Source organism: Panthera tigris, chromosome A1 (genome assembly GCF_018350195.1).
Source record: "Panthera tigris isolate Pti1 chromosome A1, P.tigris_Pti1_mat1.1, whole genome shotgun sequence".
Lineage (NCBI taxonomy): Eukaryota > Metazoa > Chordata > Mammalia > Carnivora > Felidae > Panthera > Panthera tigris.
This window is the reverse complement of record NC_056660.1, coordinates 78,130,940-78,149,352: the sequence shown is the minus strand read 5'-3', so window position 1 is coordinate 78,149,352 and position 18,413 is coordinate 78,130,940. Positions and strand designations below refer to the sequence as shown.

At 41.7% G+C, this 18,413-nt stretch overlaps 1 protein-coding gene across 4 annotated transcripts in view; it reads right to left on the bottom strand.

The window, feature by feature from the left end:
• Window positions 1-18,413, bottom strand: part of MYO16 (myosin XVI) — a 610,989-nt gene that overhangs the window by 257,862 nt on the left and 334,714 nt on the right. For all 4 annotated transcript variants that reach the window (XR_006215346.1, XM_042980064.1, XM_042980054.1 and 1 more), the window contains exon 16: window positions 5,475-5,622. Coding sequence is in view for 3 of the 4 variants with exons in the window: in XM_042980064.1 (XP_042835998.1) it covers window positions 5,475-5,622 (148 nt within the window). In the remaining variant the exon portion in view is untranslated. The remainder of the gene's footprint in view (window positions 1-5,474; window positions 5,623-18,413) is intronic.

Below are 18,413 nucleotides of genomic sequence, written 5' to 3'. Positions count from 1 at the left end.
TTCTCTTTTTCTTCTTAAATGTGTTCATGTTGGGTATCTGACACCAGCAATCAAAGAGTGCTAATGAACATAAAACTTGAAGCCACACATACCTGGGTTTGGATTCTGGCTTTTTCATTAACTAAACTTACTAGCTAAATGTCTTTGATTAAGTTATGTATCTGTGCTTCAGTCTCATTATAAAAACAATTTAGGGGCGCCTGGGTGGCTCAGTCGGTTGAGCATCCACCTTCGGCTCAGGTCATGATCTCACGGTTTGTGGGTCTGAGCCCCGTGTCGGGCTCTGTGCTGACAGCTCAGGGCCTGGAACCTGCTTCGGATTCTGTATCTCCCTCTCTCTCTGCCCCTTCCTTGCTCACGTTCTGTCTGTCTGTCTCTGTCTCTCTGTCTCTCTCTCTCAAAAATAAAAATAAAAACATTTAAAAACAATTTTTAGATAAAAAAATAAAAACAATTTAGAATGCTCACAACTCTCCCATAGGATTCTGAAGACTAATTAAAGAGGTAGAACATGTCCCTCATACCAGTGTGGTTTGTTGTTTTCTTTTCCCCTCTCTCTCCTCATCTGGGTGCACGTGACTCAAAAATGGAAAGAAGGAAGAAACCCCTGGCCCTGAATCCTCGCTACTGGCTTTTCACAAGTGAAATTTACCTGGCCATTTACAGAGGTTACCCAACCCTTTCCATTATTTTCAATATTCTAACCTCCAGCGAGGATAATGCAATCTCTTATGGCTTAAAATTTTAATTTTTCTACCTGAGAAAGAAGTAACCCAGAATTGCTTTTTATGATAGAGGTGACAGACTCCACAATGTCCGGACTTAGTTTTGCTTAACTAATTCTAAATAAAAACGTGTACGCAAACATCGACCTCGTGCTTTCACTTTCATTTTCCTTAAAGATGTCCCTGACGCAAAGTGGCAAAGCCCGTGGTTGCCAATTTACAGGCCACGTTGCTGTGGGCACAATACAGAGGGTGAAGGGTGAGAGTCAGTAGGACTTAGACTCCAGTCTGGCTCCTGGAGGACCTCTCCCTCTTCATGCCCTGGTCTCTCTGATGCAGGAGCGGTCCTTTGCTCAGGTCCAGGTGAGGATTCAAAGAGACAGGGAAGAGAATAGTAGGACGGGGTCTGGAGGATGATGGGCGCTGCTCTCTAAGTTGTCGGTATCACAATTGTGATTATCATGTAGATAACTAATAATAGAGTCAGGTAGAGATGCATTTTGATTCCTCTTATCTTGAAACTGTGTCTTGGGAGCACCTTCAAGATTTGCTTGCCTAAAATATATAGCCAAATGAAGAGTCATCCTCAAATAATAACTTAAGTTTACCCTTACCTATTTTTCAATTATGTGAAACTTTTTCAAGCCAAATTAAATGTGCATAAGAAACCCTGAGCGAAAGAAATGAAGTCTCAGTGAGCGTTAACTGCCACAGCGTCCTCGGTGACAGGTGCACTCCCAGGCAGCAATCACAAGTCCAAATACTGGATGAGTCAGAGTTTCCTAACACACAAGGTTAGAAACAGGTCACAAGCTCTGTCTGAGTCAAGGGCTGCTTGCTCTCAGCTTGTAATTCACAATCTGACCTTTTCTGAAAATGTTACCGTGCAGTGCGGCAATAATTTACGACGCTCATCAGAATGAAGGCAGATTAGGAATAACTTCTTTGCATTTTGGAGCCCAACTGTTCTGGGATGAAAACCTGTAAACGCTGTTTAAAGCACACCGAAGATAAACAATTAACGACTGTGTCTTTCATTAAAGCCCAATCCCACGAACGTGGACTATATTTATCCTGAGATGCAAGGTTAGGAATACGTACAAAGGAGTTTGAAATAGAACTTGAAAAACGAGCAAACAGGAAAAAGAAGTAAATCATAGGAAGAACCATAAATCAAAAAGAAACCTTTACTGATGAGCCTTTTTTTTTTTTTTTTTGGCTCCTGACTTTGTGGAGATGGCACCATCTAGTGGAAATCCTTGGTAAATGCAATCTTATTTTCCCTGCTTTAAATGTTAGTGACCCAGAGACTTGTTTTTCCTTGACATCATTGTTGTTGTTGTTTTAACAATCTGTACAGAAAAATCCTTATGCAAAGTGTTATAAATATTGTCTCAATGCAGTTCAGCTATAGGAACTCATGGCTGTACCATTTTTATTCCATGGTTAAGCAACAGTGCTATCTGCTTGTTTTAGGTATTGTTCCAATTTTACAAGCAGGAAAGTATTTTTAGGGGCATTTAACACTGAAATAAACCTTCATAAATTTTCATGTGAGACTCTGAAAACTTTTAATTCCAAAAACAGAGTCAAAGTTTAAAAAAAGACACTTATGTAGCTTTAATTATAAAGCATTAGCTCCAGCAATGTTTCCTTCTCTTTGGAGTTCAATTACATAAGAACATATGACGGATACCGAGTATGTCTGCAGCCCCCAGTTACTGTTCCATGTCTATTTTATGTTCCACGCAGGCAATGAGTTGTTATTAAAGAAGGAAAGAGGTACATTTGCAGGAAGCAGGCTCGCAATTCTTGGTATTATTTGTCTTAAGACTCAACATACTTCATCAACATTTCAGTTCAAGCTGCACTGTGGGATGAACATTGAGTAAGCAAAGGCATATCTGGATGGTCTATTTTTTAAAAATTTTTTTAATGTTTATTTTTGAGAGAGAAAGAGTGCTCAAGCAGGGGAGGGGCAGAAAGAGAGGGAGACACAGAATCCGAAGCAGGCTCCAGGCTCTGAGCTGTCAGCACAGAGCCCGATGTGGGGCTCAAACCCATGAACCGTGAGATCATGACCTGAGCCGAAGTCTGACACTTAACCAACTGAGCCACCCAGGTGCCCCTGGATGGTCTATTTAACAGATACCTCAACATCTCTGTAAAGAAAATCAGATCAGTAGATGTGATGGTAACAACAGCACTCTTCCTAATAGTCTATTTATACATCGTGATTTTTCCCATACCTGTTAGGTGCTGATTTTAAGGGGGAAACTCAGAAGGGCCACTGGTCTGTGAAAGGTCAGAAAGCTAGCAAGTTGAGATTTACACCACCGATTGCAAATGACCCAAACAATTTCAAAAATTATGGTCCTTGAGATACATCATTACTCCATAAAGATTAGACCCCAACCCCAATTCAAACGTCAGACAAATACGAACTCCCCGAGCCTTGCCAGCACCATAAAAGGGAGAAGACCCACGCCACAGAAACCCCAGAAACAATGCGATGCACATGATGCATTGTAACTTGCAAAACACCCTGTTTTATTATTAAAGAACATTATGTCTGTGTTATTCTCATTGTACAAACGTCCCAACTGATATTTTTATGAATCTGGAGTGGTGGTGTGTATTTTTATTGAGGAATGTTGTTTTGTTCCCATTAGATATTTATCATACATTTTAATAAAATAACCTCTTTGTTCAGGGGAATTGAATGATTCATGATTTTGCTGACTTCTTTCCTGTTGGAGCTTCTCACAAAGGAACCCCTGACTGTTTGACTTTCTAAATAGCCTGAGTGATTCCAAACTCTCTTTTGCAAAGAGGGATGAATGCCGGGGCGGGCTCCCCCATAAAGGAGACCTTGTTTTCTCTCCCCCACGCCCACACGTTCAGAAAGACGGGTCCAAACCCCAGACCCAGAAGTTAAATTGTTTCTTTGAATGGTAGAAAAGATTCCGGTCCTTTACTCTTCAGTGGCTCTAAGTCCGAAATGCCAGGCACACACGTGCAAATAGATACAGACAACCCCCTAAACCAATTATCTGCTGTCTACATTGACTCTGTACTCGTAAGCATGATTTGGAACACAGAAATCCGTAAGACTTTTCTCCCTCGCTTCTACTCCTGAACACCTGACGTGGGGTTGCCCATCCGATGCGTTTCCTCCCAAGGACAACGTCTGCCATTAGAGACACTCAATGTAGCAAAACAAAGGCTCGTTCCAGGGAACAGGTCTTTCAGTGCTGCTGATACATGACATATTCCCTTTGGCACAAGCCTCCTTATGGTTCTGGGTTTGAGTTCCTTCTTCACGAAATGAGGAGATTTGGTAAAAAAAACATTTTCAGTGCCGTAGGAGCTTAACATTTCCATATTTTTTTAAAAAAATCACTTTTACCTAGGCTACCATGCTCCAAAAGGAGTATTTTTTTTCTTTTTCTTCTGAATTTCTGTTGTTTGGGAACACAGTAAACCCCCAAAGTCCTTCAGTAAATAAAACACAATTCTGATAAGGCCTTAACTTTTTGATTACTTCTCTCCTGCTCTGCATGACCCATTGTGCCTATACTCCTGGATGTAATATTTTCAAAGAAATTGACTGACAGTGGTTGGTAACGTCATGGTAAGTTAGGACAGGGCCGTTCATCCCCTTCAAGTGGCCCTGTGCCCCACTCTCAGTAACGCCTCACGGCAGTGGCCACGACAGAGGCTGCCCCATTGTCCCTCCAATCCATTCCAGGAGCCCCGTAGACCCCATCACCCCGGAAAAGCCCCATCTCTCACACTTGGCATCTCGACCCTGCAGCCCCAGAGGCTTCTCTGCCTTCATGCCTCAACCAGCAAGACAGGTCCTCCTCCTCAGGCATTCTTTCACTTTTCTTGCAAGGGTTCTCAAAAATTATGAAACACACACCACTCTTCTTGAATCCAATAACAAACACCCAGTAACTCCAAGTCAGATGTCAGCAGGCATCTGAAATAAATCCGTGTCTCTTTCGGAGTCTAGTGCCTCTGCCCTGTCCCAGATTTACTAGTGAGCTTGGTCGGTACGCCCAGCTCCCTCTGCTCCCTTCTTGCACCGGTTTTTCTCCCCTCAACGGGGCTCACTCTGCCCACTGTTTTCTTCTCATCCCGATCCAAATCTGGACCAATCTGCATGGGGAGACACATCGGATCGGGCAGGTGGCAGAAATACCCTCAGCGTGAAGACATTCCTCAGCTCCTATCTTTAGGAGTCCCTCACCTCCATCCTGTCCTATGACCAATTCATCTGCATTTGAACAAATGCTTTCTGCCTCCAGGGCAGAAAATGAGCTCCTCGGTTTATGTGCTGTTTGTCTTCATCCCTTATGCAGTTTCATCTGTTACTAATGAACGGTGATTGCCACGTAATACTGCCCATTATTTCAAAAGACTGCCAAAGATTAGGAATGCATAACTAATGTTATATCCAAAATACCCAAAGGAACAGAAAGGTTTATATAGACACTCACTTATTAATTCTGATCTGAAAATTAGGAAAACAGAAACACAAGTTAATACATACACAAACCTCAACACTCTAAAAAAAAAAACCAAAAAACTGTTACAATCCTGTTACAGATGGTTGTGACCTAACAGTACCCAATTTTTCTCTTTGACCCACTCTCTGAAAAATCAGGAGAAAATTTAAGACTGCTTAAATGCCACCACGACTTCAGGACGGAATTACCACGTAGAAAATATGCAGTCACTTACCGGTGCGCACATAAATTATTAAGGTGAAGCCCGTATTTTTCTTCAGCAGATAACCCATCCATCAACAGGTAGAAAATGAGAAAATTGCTCTGGCCAAGAGGTTGTGAAACAAGTCTGGATTTCTCGAGCATGTATGTATAAATTCTGGCTGGTTAAGAAAAAAAAAAGGGGGGGATTCTGTTAAATGACATTACTAGTTTCATTCTCATAGATTTACACGCGTTAATGAATTGCACGAGATAATAACGTAACTGTTTTCAAATACAGACCTTTTGAAAAATATCTGAGGCTTTATTTTCCAGAGTGCTTTGTACGTTTCCAGGAAGATTAAGCAGAAAATACCAAGAGCTCCATCATACCTTCTCTCTCCTACTCAGCACACCGCGTCCCCTGTCATTAACCTCTCGTGTTAGTCTCATAAATTGGTTAGAATTGATGAGCCAATATTGATGCTTAATATTAATTAAGTATATAAATGTGTGTTGGTATTCACTCTTTGTACATTCCACCGGCGTTAAGACATTCATAATACCATGTTCTACCAGCACAGTAACAAACAGAGTGGTTTCACTGCCCTAAAAAGCCCATGCTCCAGTATTTATCCCTTCCTCTCTCCCTAACCCCTGATGCCCACTGCTTTTAGTACTGTCTCTACAGATTCACCTTGCCCAGAATGTCATATCGTTGGAATCATACAGTATGCAAACTTCTCAGGTTGTAATCACTTGAGTTTCCTTCATTCAAAGATATACATTTAAGGTTCTTTGTCTTTTCATGGCTTGAGAGCTCACTTCCTAAATCATCGGATAAGAGCCCACCCTACGAATGCACCAGCTGATTTATCCACTCACCTATTAAAGGACATCTTGGTTGCTTACGGTTTTTGCAATTACGAATAAAGCTGCTATAAACATTTGTATCCACATTATGTGTGGACATAAGTTTTCAGCTCAGTTGGGTAAATACTGAGGAGTGTGATTCCTGGATCGTATGGTAAGACTATGTTTAGCTTTGTAAAATATCACCAAACTGTCTTCCAAAGTGGCCATGCCATTTTGCATTCCCACAAGCAATTAATCAGAGTTCCTGGTGCTCCACGTCCTTGCCAGTATTTGGCATTGTCAGTGTTTTGAATTTTAGACATTCTAATGCGTTTGCAGTGGTATTTCATTTTTGTTTTAATTCACGTTTCCTATGTGACCTATAATGTGTAGCATCTTTTCATTTTTGTATTTTCCAGTTGTGTATCTTCTTTCATGAGGTGTCCAGATATTTTTTCCATTTTGTAAATTGGGTTGTTTTCCTATTGCCGAGTATTAAGTGTTCATTGCATGTTTTAGTTAGCAGTCCGTTATCAGATGTGTTTTTCTTTTTTTGCAAATATTTACCTCTATCTGTGGCTCATCATTTCATTCTCTTAATGGTGTCTTTCATAGGACAGTCATTTTTAATTTTAATGAAGTCCAGCTTATCAATTATTTATTTCATGGATTGCTGTTTTTAGTGTTATATTAAAAACTCATTGCCAAACCCAAGGTCACCCACAATTTCTCTTATGTTATTGTTTAAAAAGTTTTATACTTTTTTTTAAAGTTTATTTATTTTGAGAGAGAGAGAGAGAGCAAGTAGGGGAGGGGCAGAGAGAGAGGGGGAGAGAGAGAATCCCAAGCAGGCTCCACACCACCAGTGCAGAGCCTGATGCGGGGGTAGAACTCAACAAACAGCAAGATCATCACCTGAGCCAAAGTCAGATGCTTAACCAACTAAGCCACTCAGGAGTTCCTATAGTTTTGTTTTTACATGTAGATTTATGATCTATTTCAAGTCATTTTTTTTTTGCATGAGGAAGTCCTGCTATTTTAGTATAATTTGTTGAAAGAACGGTCATTTCTCTATCAAACTTTGCTCTTTGTCAAAAATCAGTTAACTATATTTACCTGGGTCTACCTGGGCTCTCTATTCTGTTCCATTGATCTCCTGGTCTGTTCTTTCACAGTACCACTGTTCCTGCCACTTTAGAGGAAGTCTTGAATTTGGGTAGCACCAATCCTCCAACTTTGTTCTTCTTTTTAAACGTTGTGTTGGCTTTTCTGGATCTTTTAACTCTCCACATAAACTTTATGTCAATATCCACAAAGTAACCTGCTGGGATTTCTATTAGGATTGTATTGAATCTATAGATCAAATTGGGAAAAACTGACATTTTAACAATATCGAACCTTCCTATCTGCAAACATTGAATATCTTTCCATCTATTTATATCTTCTTTGATTTTTTTCATGAGGGTTTTTATAGTTTTCCTCACAAATATCTTGTAAATATTTTGTTAGATTTATACCTAAGTGTTTTATTTTTCGGTAGTGGTGGAAATAATATTGTGTTTTTAATGTCAAATTCCAATTGTTCATTGCTGATATTTGTAAAGCAATTGATTTTTGTATATTAAGCATGTGTCCTACAACATTGCTATAATGGCTTACTAGTTCCAGGAAATTTTTGTTGCTGATTCTTTCCAATTTTCTACAGAGATAATCATGTCATCTGTTAACAAAGACAGTTTCATTTCTTTCTTTCCAATCTGTATATATTTTTTCTTGTCTTATTGCATTAGCTAGGGCTTCCAGTACAATGTTGAAAGCAAGTGATGAGAGGAGACATTCTTATTTTGTTCTTGACCCAACACAGAACTTTCATGCACAAATACAATCTGAAACAAGACGTGTCCCTGGGTATAACAAAGGCACCAAAGTAAGTTTTAGAACTTTCTTCATTAATGTCTTACAATTTGAAAGCACAAGTCATATTGCTATGGTATATATAAACAGATACTGATTATAAAGAGCTCTGCTGTAGACCCTAGCAAGTATTACTATCAACCAGATCAGAAGTATATACAGCTACACTATACAAAGACCAGATACATAGACAACAGTGTCTCACTGCTGAAAATCGTGGAAGAAACCCACGTAGCAAAGGCAAATATAACTTGAATTTATGCAGGTACAATTTGATATACAGAAAGTATACTGGGCAAGTTTCAACATCTATATCAAAATTATAAAAAGGAGCCAAACGATGGTTTATAGCTTAGTGGTAAGATAATGAAACAGATGCTTCAATAATAAAGTTTACTTCCCAGTTAAAGAGGAAGACAGGTGATGTGTCTATAAAAGCGCATGCCCGGTTTGAAGAGTGTCTAGCCATCTGCCTAGTTCATTGTGACCTCACATGTCCAGTAGCAAAATACCTAATATTCATTATTTGGAGCTTCTGCTGCTAAAGATTACAAAAATACAAACAAAAAACCCACATCACAAAAACATGTTGTTGGACAATGGTGGGAGAACGCAGCATGGAGATCACAATCCCGATTTTGCTTCCAGACAGGACTGGCAATACAGAAGTTACTGTCAATCAACATTTATGGCTGGGGCGCCTGGGTGGCTCAGTCAGTTAAGTGTCCGACTTCAGCTCAGGTCATGATCTCGTGGTTCGCGAGTTTGAGCCCCATACCAGGCTCTTGCCGACAGCTCGGAGCCTGGAATCTGCTTCAGATTCTGTGTCTCCCTCTCTCTCTGGCCCTCCCCTGCTCATGCTCGCGTGCGCGCTCTCTCTCTCTCTCAAAAATAAAATTAAAAGATAAACATTAAAAAAAATTAAAAAAAAACATTTATGACTATATGTTTGGCAGGCTGAAACTTGTAGTTTTTCTGAACTATTCTTTTTATTGGAATTTAGGTTTATTCTTATCATTATGAATGGTCAGTAAACAATGAAGCATTTCAATTTCAAATGCACTTGTGAATTATTGTAGTTTTCCACTTTGAAGTAAAGATTCACGGTCCATAATTGTTTTGGATCAAAAGGTGACAGTTGTTAGGGAGTCAAATGGACATAGTTATTTCCTACATTTGAACTAGAAACATCATCTTGTATAATGAGTCTGTGTATAATTATTCTAGAGTCCAGCCTCTAAAAGTAAAAAAAAAAAAAAATGTGAGGTCTCCTGATTTTGGTTTTATATAGCAAATCTACTTGAACCAATGGAAAGACTATTACGTGCTTTCCCTCTAGTAAAGTTCAGTTAAGTGGCCCATTCAGCCTGTCATAATGGTTATAAATGCAAAAAGAAAAAAAAAACCCTCAAAATCAGTACTTCTTATTAAGAAAAGTTGTCTTATTAGAAACCTTTTAGAAAAGTTGTCATAAGTGCATAAAGGCTCTTTCAAAATATCCCTTTAATTAGTTGCCGAAAGGTGATGCTAAAGTTAGAACAGGGAAGTGTCGTTTCTTTTCCATTTCTCTTGGAGTATTAAATCAGGTGATAATTTCAAGAAGAGATCTTAATTACTACACTTTATTTCCTCTCTTTTTTCCCTCTCTTAAATTATTTGCTAAGAACATTTTCCACTTAACATTAGCAACATTAACTCTGCTCACGAGGATATTTTTAAAAATCTGTGCATGTAGGGAATAAGCTTCTATAGTTGTTCCTTTGCATTATTTTTTAGTCATCAACTACAGGAATATCAGAGGGCATGGAGTACTGGCCATCACGCTTCTGTATTCAGAGAAAAGGGTGACCCTACGCCCATTTGTCCCAGCCAACATCCAAGCTTCGTTTAGAGGAGCATTCAAAACTAATCAAATCCACCTCACAGAGTGATTTCAATACCTTTAATCTAAATTCAAAAACAGTGTAATTAGCAATCATCCCAGTTAGCTCATCTCCTGCAGAGAATAAAATTGCTGTGGGTTAGCAGGATTCTGATCGGTAGGATTTTGAAAAAAAAGTATCTTAAAAGAGGCTCTTAGTTAGAAGAAAACACAGAACAACCAAAAATTCTAATTTCTCTGAGACTCTCATATCCTTCCAAATGGAGAAAATGTCAGCCTTTTGTTGTGTCTGAAGTGACACTAAAATAATGGAAGGAAAACGATAAGTGTGGAGTTAACGGGGTTTGGCTCATTCATATAAATGTCCACACACAGAAAGAGACTTCCTGGTAATTGGTTTTTTGACTTCTCAAGACCTGTATGTTTTAAAAGATATTTTATTTCAGGAACATTCCTGACTAAATAAAATACACCTGTGATCCTCTGTCTTACCAGAAATCTATATATGAATATGTTTCTCAGAAAGTTCTGGCACAAATGTAGATGTTTGTTGATTATATATGACATAGTACTCAGTAAAATATTTTATAGAGCTATACCAACTTCTGTTCAATTATAAAAGAAAATGGAGGAAATAAATATCCTCTCCTTCAAAAAAGACAAATACCTGCCCTCGATGCCCTTCCACTGACTTCCAGAAACTTCCAGCACTCACTGTCACCATGCCCCGCCCTTCTAGTTATAAATCATGACCAGTTAGGATCTCTTCCCAGAGGCATATCATGTCTTCATGACCATCATGTCTTCAATTAAAGGTCACCAAAAGCACACTCTTGCTTAATTAAAATATCCAAATATTCTCTCTTCCCTAAGAAACGCTTATGCGTTTCTTTTGACTTCATTATTCAAGGTTAATACAAGGGGTGGTATAAGGAAAGGTGCCTCAACTAGGAGCCCAAGTGTGGCTCCTGGTCCTGACTCTGGCTTTGTCAATTTCCACGTTTCTCTTTACCCCATACGAATGTGGGGACGAGGAGGTATAAAGGTCCCGGGCTTCCTGTGGCCTCCAAGAGGAAGGGATTACTATTCCATGTACCTGTGGTGCACCAGGCTCTGTGCTGGGGCTTTTCAGACGGTGCCTCATTTAAATCCTCTTGGAGGCCTTGTCACGTTGAAACCCAAGTGTCTGATCACCACGAAAAGATGCTGCTCCTCAACGGAGCTAAGATCACTTAAAGCACTTTGAAACTTCTAAAAGAATGTCCAGTTGACAGGACAAGCCTAAGGTTCACTTAAGGCTCACTTATGATGGAGACGGTCTTCTGGTTCGTTTTCCAAAGGACACAAGCAAAAGCCCTAACAGACTGTCCATTTCATTTGTTTCAAGTGCAAGTTTAAAAGTTTCCCAAGCAGATACTATGGCCCTGGAATATATATTGGGAGACATTTCTGCTTGTTAGAAAATTTCAGTTTCCATTTTTTTAACCTTTATTTATTATTAGAGAGAGAGAGAGAGAGAGAGAGAGAGCGCACACAGCGATGGGGTAGGGGCAGAGAGACACAGTTCCAAGCAAGTGCCGTGCTCTCAGCACAGAGCCCGACTCGGGGCTCGATCCCTCAAACCGTGAGATCATGACCTGAGCTGAAACCAAGAGGCAGACGCTTAACCCACTGAGCCCCCCAGGAGTCCCGATTTCGGTTTCCACTTACGTGGATGTGGGTGTCTTCAGGATGCAGGCGGGACAGGAGCCAAATGCCCTTTACGCCGCACATGTGGATTCTGAGTCCCCCTCCCACCCCCCGCAGACCCTTCTCCAATCCCTCCAGGATGGAGTGGGCACTAAGAAGCAGAATGTGGTTCCGTCCTTACCGGACACAAACTGTCCTCATGAAGAAAAACAATCTCTAATTAAAAAAAGAGCCAGAGCTAAGTGTCGGTAACTTCTGCTATCGATTTACGTTCTCAATAATACGCATTCTCTGTGGTCATGAATGAGTTCATGTGGCCTTCACACCACGTCCTCCCTGAAAGGAGGAAAACAGCTGCTGCTTCGTTTTATTGGCTCTTTACATCCATTCCTTAGATTCATCAACCCAACAAAAGTCAGGGACTGCCGACTCAGCCCGACAGACCAGAGCAGTGCCACCAACAGGCTCATATCCCAACAGGAGACACAGACAGTAACCAACCAGACAGACCAAGAAAAGGACACTTCCAGATATCGACAGGTGCTATGAAAGAAATGAGGAAAGAGCCAGATCCACAGTGAACAGAGCTGGGACCCAGCGGACACATTAGAAAGAGAGTTTGGGGAAGAGGAAGTGACCCGAAAGGACACCAGTGCAGTAAGAATTGCCTACACTTTCCAGGAGAGGGAAGCATCCCCATCCCCTAGGCAGCAAAGAGGAGAAACCAAGCCGTGGCCTCACCACCAAGGAACTTAAATAGTCCAGTGAGGCTGGAGGATGTGAATGGGGTGGGAAGACCCGGGCACAGGGGGTCCCGTGGGCTGTCCTCTGAGAGCCCAGAGTCCAGTCCTGGACTTGACATTTGATGAGACCAGCGAGGGGCTACGCAGATTCAGAGGGAAATGGCTGAGGCCTCCTCACAGCCTGACGGTAATGGCTGATTTCAATTTCCACTGACCCACAAAGTGGGCTATCTTCTTAATTCACATTTATGCATTTAAATGAGGCAGTGACTTAGAAAAAAAGAAAAACGAGGCTGAAAACCACAAAGTGGGCTGGCTTTGTGTCTTTAGAAGGGACGGGTGTCCTAAACAAGGTTAAATCGAGAAAACATGGGACAAAGAACCTCGGTGGGGGCACCCAGGCAGTAGAAGCCAGAGTGGAAAGGCTCTCTGCTCACTGACAAGCAGGAAGTTACCACTGCGGAGCCACCAAAGGCCACCAGGATGGGAGACCATCTGGGCAACAGCTCTGGACCCGGAGAGACGGCTGGGAATACCAAGGTGGGTGTCAGAAGTGGGGCGAGGCAGGAACGAGCCAGCATATCCCACTTTTATGACAGTGACTCACCTGCGCGCACAGACCGGGGTGTCCTGGGACAGCCTGAATATATTGCAACACGCAAACAGTCATATTGGTTTGTGCTGGGTTATAAATGACCAAATGACAGGATAGGTGAAGCGGGTTGAAACTATTGGCAAAACGGGAAGAGGCAGACTTTATGGGGAGCTATAGCACATCAAAGCGAAATCAGACCATGTGTTGCAAAGAAAACGTTAATTTATACGAAGCATGCAGAAGAAAGCACTAGAGATAGGTAAAAGCTTATTTCAAAAGAAATCACAACAGAAAAATAATTTGCCTGAATTTCAATGTAATAAGGCTTAAACATTTTAAAAAAGAGAAAAAGCAGACGAAATCACAACAGAAAAATAATTTGCCTGAATTTCAATGTAATAAGGCTTAAACATTTTAAAAAAGAGAAAAAGCAGACGAAATCACAACAGAAAAATAATTTGCCTGAATTTCAATGTAATAAGGCTTAAACATTTTAAAAAAGAGAAAAAGCAGACGAAATCACAACAGAAAAATAATTTGCCTGAATTTCAATGTAATAAGGCTTAAAAGTTTAAAAAAAGAGAAAGAAGCAGACGAAATCACAACAGAAAAATAATTTGCCTGAATTTCAATGTAATAAGGCTTAAACATTTTAAAAAAGAGAAAAAGCAGACAAAATCACAACAGAAAAATAATTTGCCTGAATTTCAATGTAATAAGGCTTAAACATTTTAAAAAAGAGAAAAAACAGACGAAATCACAACAGAAAAATAATTTGCCTGAATTTCAACATAATAAGGCTTAAACATTTTAAAAAAGAGAAAAAACAGATGAAATCACAACAGAAAAATAATTTGCCTGAATTTCAATGTAGTAACGCTTAAAAATTTAAAAAGAGAGAAAAAGCAGACCTCAGGAGTCTCCAAAGTTTCCAAGTTTAAGCTCATACTCCTCTTATTAGACAGCCTGATACTTTGCAAACCACAGCTTGTTTTGTTATCCTGATGAGTGTGCAATTCCACAAGGAAGCGGTTAGGAAATGCACCAGAACCCCGTGTTTCCTCGGATGTGTGAACTTCCAAAAGTCTTCCCGTCAGCGTTTACCCACCAGCATCCTCCTCAATCGTGAATGTCCCAGAGGAAGAGACCACCTCATCACCCAAAGAAGCATCTGGTGGGTAGATAGGTTTGCCCGGGACAGGTGGACCGTTTCGGCTTTGAATGTCTAGTTGCCGGAGGAGGTCTGAGCCTGCGAGCTGGGCTCCAATGCGTCACCTGCAGCAGGGACCAGGCGCACTGCCCACTGACTGAGCTGAGCGCAGGGATGTGGTGGTGCTCACCCAGCTCCCCACCGCGGTCTCAGCTCAGCCTGCCCTTTCCACGGTGACCAGCAGTGACCGCAAACCGTTTGTAGCCTCCATTGGAAGCCTTAGAAACGTTCAACTTCACAAGGAGTTTCTCTCTAATTAAGTGAAACAAAGCTGGGGACACCTAGGGGGAGCTCAGTGTATTAAGTGTCTGACTTTTGGTTCCGACTCAGGTCATGATCTCACAGTTCGTGGGTTCGAGCCCTGAGACGGGCTCTGGGCTGACAGCCCAGAGCCTGCTTGGGATTCTCTCTCTCTCTCTCTCTCTCTCTCTGCTCCCCCCCCCTCCCCCAGCTCACTTGCTCTCTCACAAAATAAATAAACAATTTTTTAAAAAGTGAAACAGTGCTGAAAGGAACACAGGAGAGAATGGTCTGGTGTCTAATTTTATAGTTGGGGAAAAAGGGTAAGGACACTCGCCCCATGTGCACACACAGATCCAGCCTGGAGCCCCCTGCACTGTGCCAAGCAGCCCCACTGAAAAATGCTGTGTGCTTTGTGACCTGTACTTCCAAAGACGGCAGAGGTCTGTATCACATTTTTTTAAAATGTTTGTTTACTTATTTTGAGAGACACAGAGGTAGGGGGGAGCGGGGAGAGAGAGAGGGAGAGAGAGAGAGAGAGAGAGAGAGAGAAAGAATCCCAAGGAGGCTCCAAGGGCAGTGCAGAGCCCAATGTGGGGCTCAATCCCACGAACCGTGAGATCATGACATGAGCCGAAATCAAGAGTCAGATGGTCAACCAACTGACCCACCCAGGTGCCCAGGTATCGTGTAATTTTGAAGATTTATAAACCAGAAAATGATCCACTGGGGAAAAGATTGAAAGGATACCTTATCATATGTCAAAAGATGGCACATACTTTAAAATGAATGGCAACTTTAAAAGTTGCCCTAAAAAATCTTTAAAAGACCCTAAAAAAAGACCAGCTATGATCTTGATCATGAGAGAAAAGCTGGGAATATGGCATCAATATATTCTCCGCCATTATTTTCATTGGTGCCTTTGAACCTCACACCCGGAAAACCTCTCTGCACTCTTGAATGAAAAATATAAATCATTAGGGATTCAGCAACTACCTCAAGTCCCAAGTGAAAGGTACTGGATGAGTGAAAACAAACCATCACTGACAAAGTTTTCCCAATATTTGTAGGTTACATCCTTACCTATGGGACGACGGTAAGAGGTTTTACACATCACTTCGTCCCGAGCATGCCGATGCATATACCAGGGAACCCAGAATAATTGTATTGTTAAGTAAGTAATCAGACGGGAGAAAATATTGGGCTGAAAGCCAGACCACAATGCTATTCATTAATTAAATCTTCTTCAAAACAAGAAACATTCCCTACTTTTCTATAGCTGGTGTTTCATAAAACTAAGCATCATACTTTCTGTTATATATATATATATATATATATATATATATATATATATATATACATATATATATATATATACATATATATATATATATACATATATATATATACATATATACATGTATATATATATATTTCAGATTAGGGAGCTGGCATTAAACTACAAAAGCATGGGGCGACTGGGTGGCTCAGTCAGTTAAACGACTTCGTTAGGCTCAGGTCATGTTCTCACAGTTCATGGGTTCGAGCCCCACACTGGGCTCTGTGCTGATGGCTCACAGCCTGGAGCCTGCTTTGGATTCTGTCTCTGTCTCTCTCTTCCCCTCCCCTGCTCACACTCTCTCTCTCAAAAATAAACATTAAAAAAATTTAAAAGGGGCGCCTGGGTGGCTCAGTCGGTTGAGCGGCCGACTTCGGCTCAGGTCATGATCTCGCAGTCCGTGAGTTCCAGCCCTGAGTCAGGCTCTGTGCTGACAGCTCGGAGCCTGGAGCCTGTTTCGGATTCCGTGTCTCCCTCTCTCTGACCCTCCCCCGTTCATGCTCTGTCTCTGTCTCAAAAATAAATAAACGTTAAAAAAATTTTAAAAGAAAAAATTAAAAAAAAAATAAACTAGGACCAATAGTATCAATGAAGGAAACATGCAACGTCCACTCCACCTTAAAATTTGTAAGATAATGCTTCCTGTCCAATAAAACCCTCACCATTCTTTTAGAAATGTTGATAATTCAAGGGAACCCAGACTACCTACCATAAAGAACAAAATCAACCTGTAGCCTACATTTATTTGACCTAGTTTGAGGTGCAATAGCCTTACTCAAATTTGATTTACTATTTTAGTGAACACTTAAAATTCAGAAGGCTTTTCCAGGGAACCCATTTGAATGATTCAACTCTCTTTAAAATTTGCGTAAAGTAGTTTCAATTAATATGTCTTTTATTTTTCTTTCAGAAAAGGAGTCTGGATAACAGATGTAATTGTTCAAAGGTATCACACTGGCTAGTAGCTTCTTCAAGTGCTTGGTGCCTCCTGTTTGGAGGTAACAATGAGGTTCCTTTTTTTTTTTTTTAAGTTTATTTATTTATCTTGAGAGAGAGAGTGTGTGTGAGCAGGAGAGGGGCAGACAGAGAAGGAGAGAAAGAGAGAATCCCAAGCAAGCTCTGCACTGTCAGCACAGACCCTGATTCGGGGCTTGATCTCACAGACCATGAGATCGTGACCCGAGCCAAAATCAAGAGTCGGGAGCTTAACCGACTAAGCCACCCAGGCGCTCCAACCATAAGGTTCGTAACCTGAAAATCAGTTTAAGAAGTAAAGACAACATAACAGATCCCCTCTAAGGTGGTCTGGATTGTGCCCCACAGACGATACGCCTATGTCCTAACCCCAGGACTCGGGGACATGACCTTGCCTGAAAGCGGGGTACCCGTCCATAGTCTTCAAGTTCAGGTGAGGTCCTGCTGGAGGGCATGGTGCTTCCAGACTGGCACGGCCCCCACTGTCTTGCACATCCTGCTTCATTCAGGTACATGTTCTGCTGGTCTCCGTGGTCTACACTTTCTAGCTTACAAATAAGCCTTAGAGAGTCTCCATGATTCGATCAAGGTCATAGGGGCAGTGCTAAGGTTGGACCTAAGACCCAGGACTTCTGGAGTCTGAGCTCAGTTGCATGGGCTCTTTGGAGTCAGTGGCCCCTTTACAGTTCTTACTACTTCTTACCACCCCCCCATAGAGTTAGTTAGAGTTAGAGTTATTCCCCTAGAATCAGCCAGCCCTTCATCCATTTATTCTCTTGGCATTTATTGAACATTAACTCCACCAGACACTGTGCCGGACCCTGGAGATATAGCAGGGAATGCAGATTTACACTCTGGTGGGGAAGAGAGGCAGACAGACAGGTCTTAGCTCCTTGACTATCCTGCAAGCCTTCAGCGGCAGGACCCAGTCGAATTTACTTCTGAACTAACAACACAGCAGTATGGACACCTATATGTCCAATAAAACATCAAATAGATTTTTTAGAAAAGATGAAATCGTATTGGAGCAGCACAGGTCCCACTTCATTAAGACTGGTGTTTATCAGGGGAAGAGGAGAGAGGCGGGGACAGAGCGCCTGTGACCAGCCAGGCAGAGACCCGAGTGCGGGAGCCAGGAGCCAGCAAACAGCAAGATCTGGCAGGAACCGTCAGCGGCTGGCCAAGGCGAGGAAGGACGGACTCCTAGCGACATCCGAGAGAGTACCATCCCGCGGATCCCAGACTTCCGTTCCAAGTCACCGAGCCTGTCATGTTTTGTTAGAGTGGGACAGGCACCAGGAGATGACACACACTATGAAGTCACTCCTCGGGGTGCCAGAACCCTGCTCATCAGTTAACAGGTCCTTCGTGGGCAGGCTCTAGAACGTGCAGAATCAGGCAGTGTCTCTAGAACAACGTCGCCCAGGTCCCCTTGAGACTGACTGTTGGGAGGTCTGGAGGGGTCTGCGCCTTCCCCTCCTGGAGCACCCCCAGCATGGGGCGAGAAGGTGGGGTGCATCACGAGGAAGGC